We start from the raw sequence: 1579 nt of genomic DNA on the forward strand, positions 1-1579 counted from the left end.
CACGGTGAGAGTGAGCCTGGTTCCTGGCCTTACTCCCTGTGATATTTTGGGCCCAGGAAGGAGGGGGTGGGGCCTGAGTCAAGGGCTGCACAGGCAGCAGCTGTGGCTCAGGAAGGAGCCCCTCTGGGAAGTGAAACTGTCCAGAGGGTGTCACATGGGCACATCTGTTGCCTGTGGCAGGACAGTGAGCCCCCAGGCCAGCCCCCTTACCTCAGGAAGCATGCTGTCCTGCTCGCCAGGGGCCTGGTTCTCTTTCTCGGGTGGCGGGATGGTGATGGAGAGGTTGGGTGGCTTCCGGCTCTGCAGGCGGCTGCTGGACACAGAGGACACGCTCCCGCCATTCTTGTCAGCAGAGGCCATTGTGGGCAGGCGGTGGGAGGGCTGGAATGGAGACCAAGAGAGCAGCGGTGGGCGGTGGAAGGGGTGGCAGGGTGTCAGGACCCTGACGCCAGGGCACGCAGCCCAGGCCGAGAACCGACATGCCTAAAGTTGGTTCAAACATCTCTGGGGGGCCAGGCGTGGTGGCTCACACCTGTAATCCCAACTACTCGGAAGGCTGAGGCAGAATGGCTTGAACCCAGGAGGCAGAGGTTGCAGTGAGCTGAGATCGCGCCACTGCACTCTAGCCTGGCAACAGAGCAAGACTCTGTCTGAAAACCACACACACACACGCACACACACACACACACACACACACACACACCCAAAAACAAACATCCCTGGGGACTAAACCCAGCCTGAACCAGGCTGAACTTCATGCCCAGTGGTTGGAGTGAGGTCTATTTCTGAACATCATTTGCATCCCGGACCATACGGGTCTGGGAGGTCCTCAACTTACTACTTCATTCAATTTCTGATCTCTCCGCTCCAGGCAAGAAACAAAGCCTGAAAAGAACACGAAGATGCAGGCCAGGGACGGTGGCTCATGCCTGTAGCACTAGCACTTTGGGAGGCCGAGGTGGGCCAAGAGATGAGAAACCTACCGTGCTGGTCCCTGTCCCCCAGGGTCGCCCAGTTTATTTTTCTTGTCTTTTTTCTGTAGAGGTGGGGTCTCTCCATGTTAGCCAGGCTAGTCGGGAACTCCTGGGCTTAAGCCATCTGCCTGCCTCGGTCTCCCAAGTGCTGGGATTACAGGTACAAGCTCACCGCGCCCAGCCCCAGTTCAGTTTTCAAAGATAACTAAAACTGGCTGGGCGCGTGGCTCATGCCTGTAATCCTAGCACTTTGGGAGGCTGAGGCAGGTAGATCACCTGAGGTCAGGAGTTTGAGACCAGCCTGGACAATGTGGTAAAACCCCGTCTCTACTAAAAATACAAAATTAGCTAGGAGTGGTGGCACACGCCTATAATCCCAGCTACTTGGGAGGCTGAGGCATGAGAATTGCTTGAACCCGGGAGGCAGAGGTTGCAGTAAGCCAAGATCATGCCACTGCGCTCCAGCCTGGGCGACAGAGCTAGACAATGTCTCAAAAAAAAAAAAAAGATAACTAAAACTGCCACCTGTCTGGCACTTTTCCCCCATAGTGAGAACATTGTTTAACAATAAAAGTGGCATATGCTCATTGAAAAAAAAAAAATCA

At 55.0% G+C, this 1579-nt stretch overlaps 1 protein-coding gene across 2 annotated transcripts in view; it reads right to left on the bottom strand.

Moving 5' to 3' along the window:
- Window positions 1-1579, bottom strand: part of RHBDF2 (rhomboid 5 homolog 2 (Drosophila)) — a 21728-nt gene that overhangs the window by 10407 nt on the left and 9742 nt on the right. For both annotated transcript variants that reach the window (XM_011950444.1, XM_011950377.1), the window contains one exon: window positions 211-381. In XM_011950444.1, coding sequence (XP_011805834.1) covers window positions 211-360 — 150 coding nt within the window. In that variant the 5' untranslated portion in view covers window positions 361-381. The remainder of the gene's footprint in view (window positions 1-210; window positions 382-1579) is intronic.

The sequence above is a fragment of the Colobus angolensis genome, unplaced genomic scaffold (assembly GCF_000951035.1).
Source record: "Colobus angolensis palliatus isolate OR3802 unplaced genomic scaffold, Cang.pa_1.0 Scaffold1, whole genome shotgun sequence".
In the NCBI taxonomy this organism is placed as follows: domain Eukaryota; kingdom Metazoa; phylum Chordata; class Mammalia; order Primates; family Cercopithecidae; genus Colobus; species Colobus angolensis.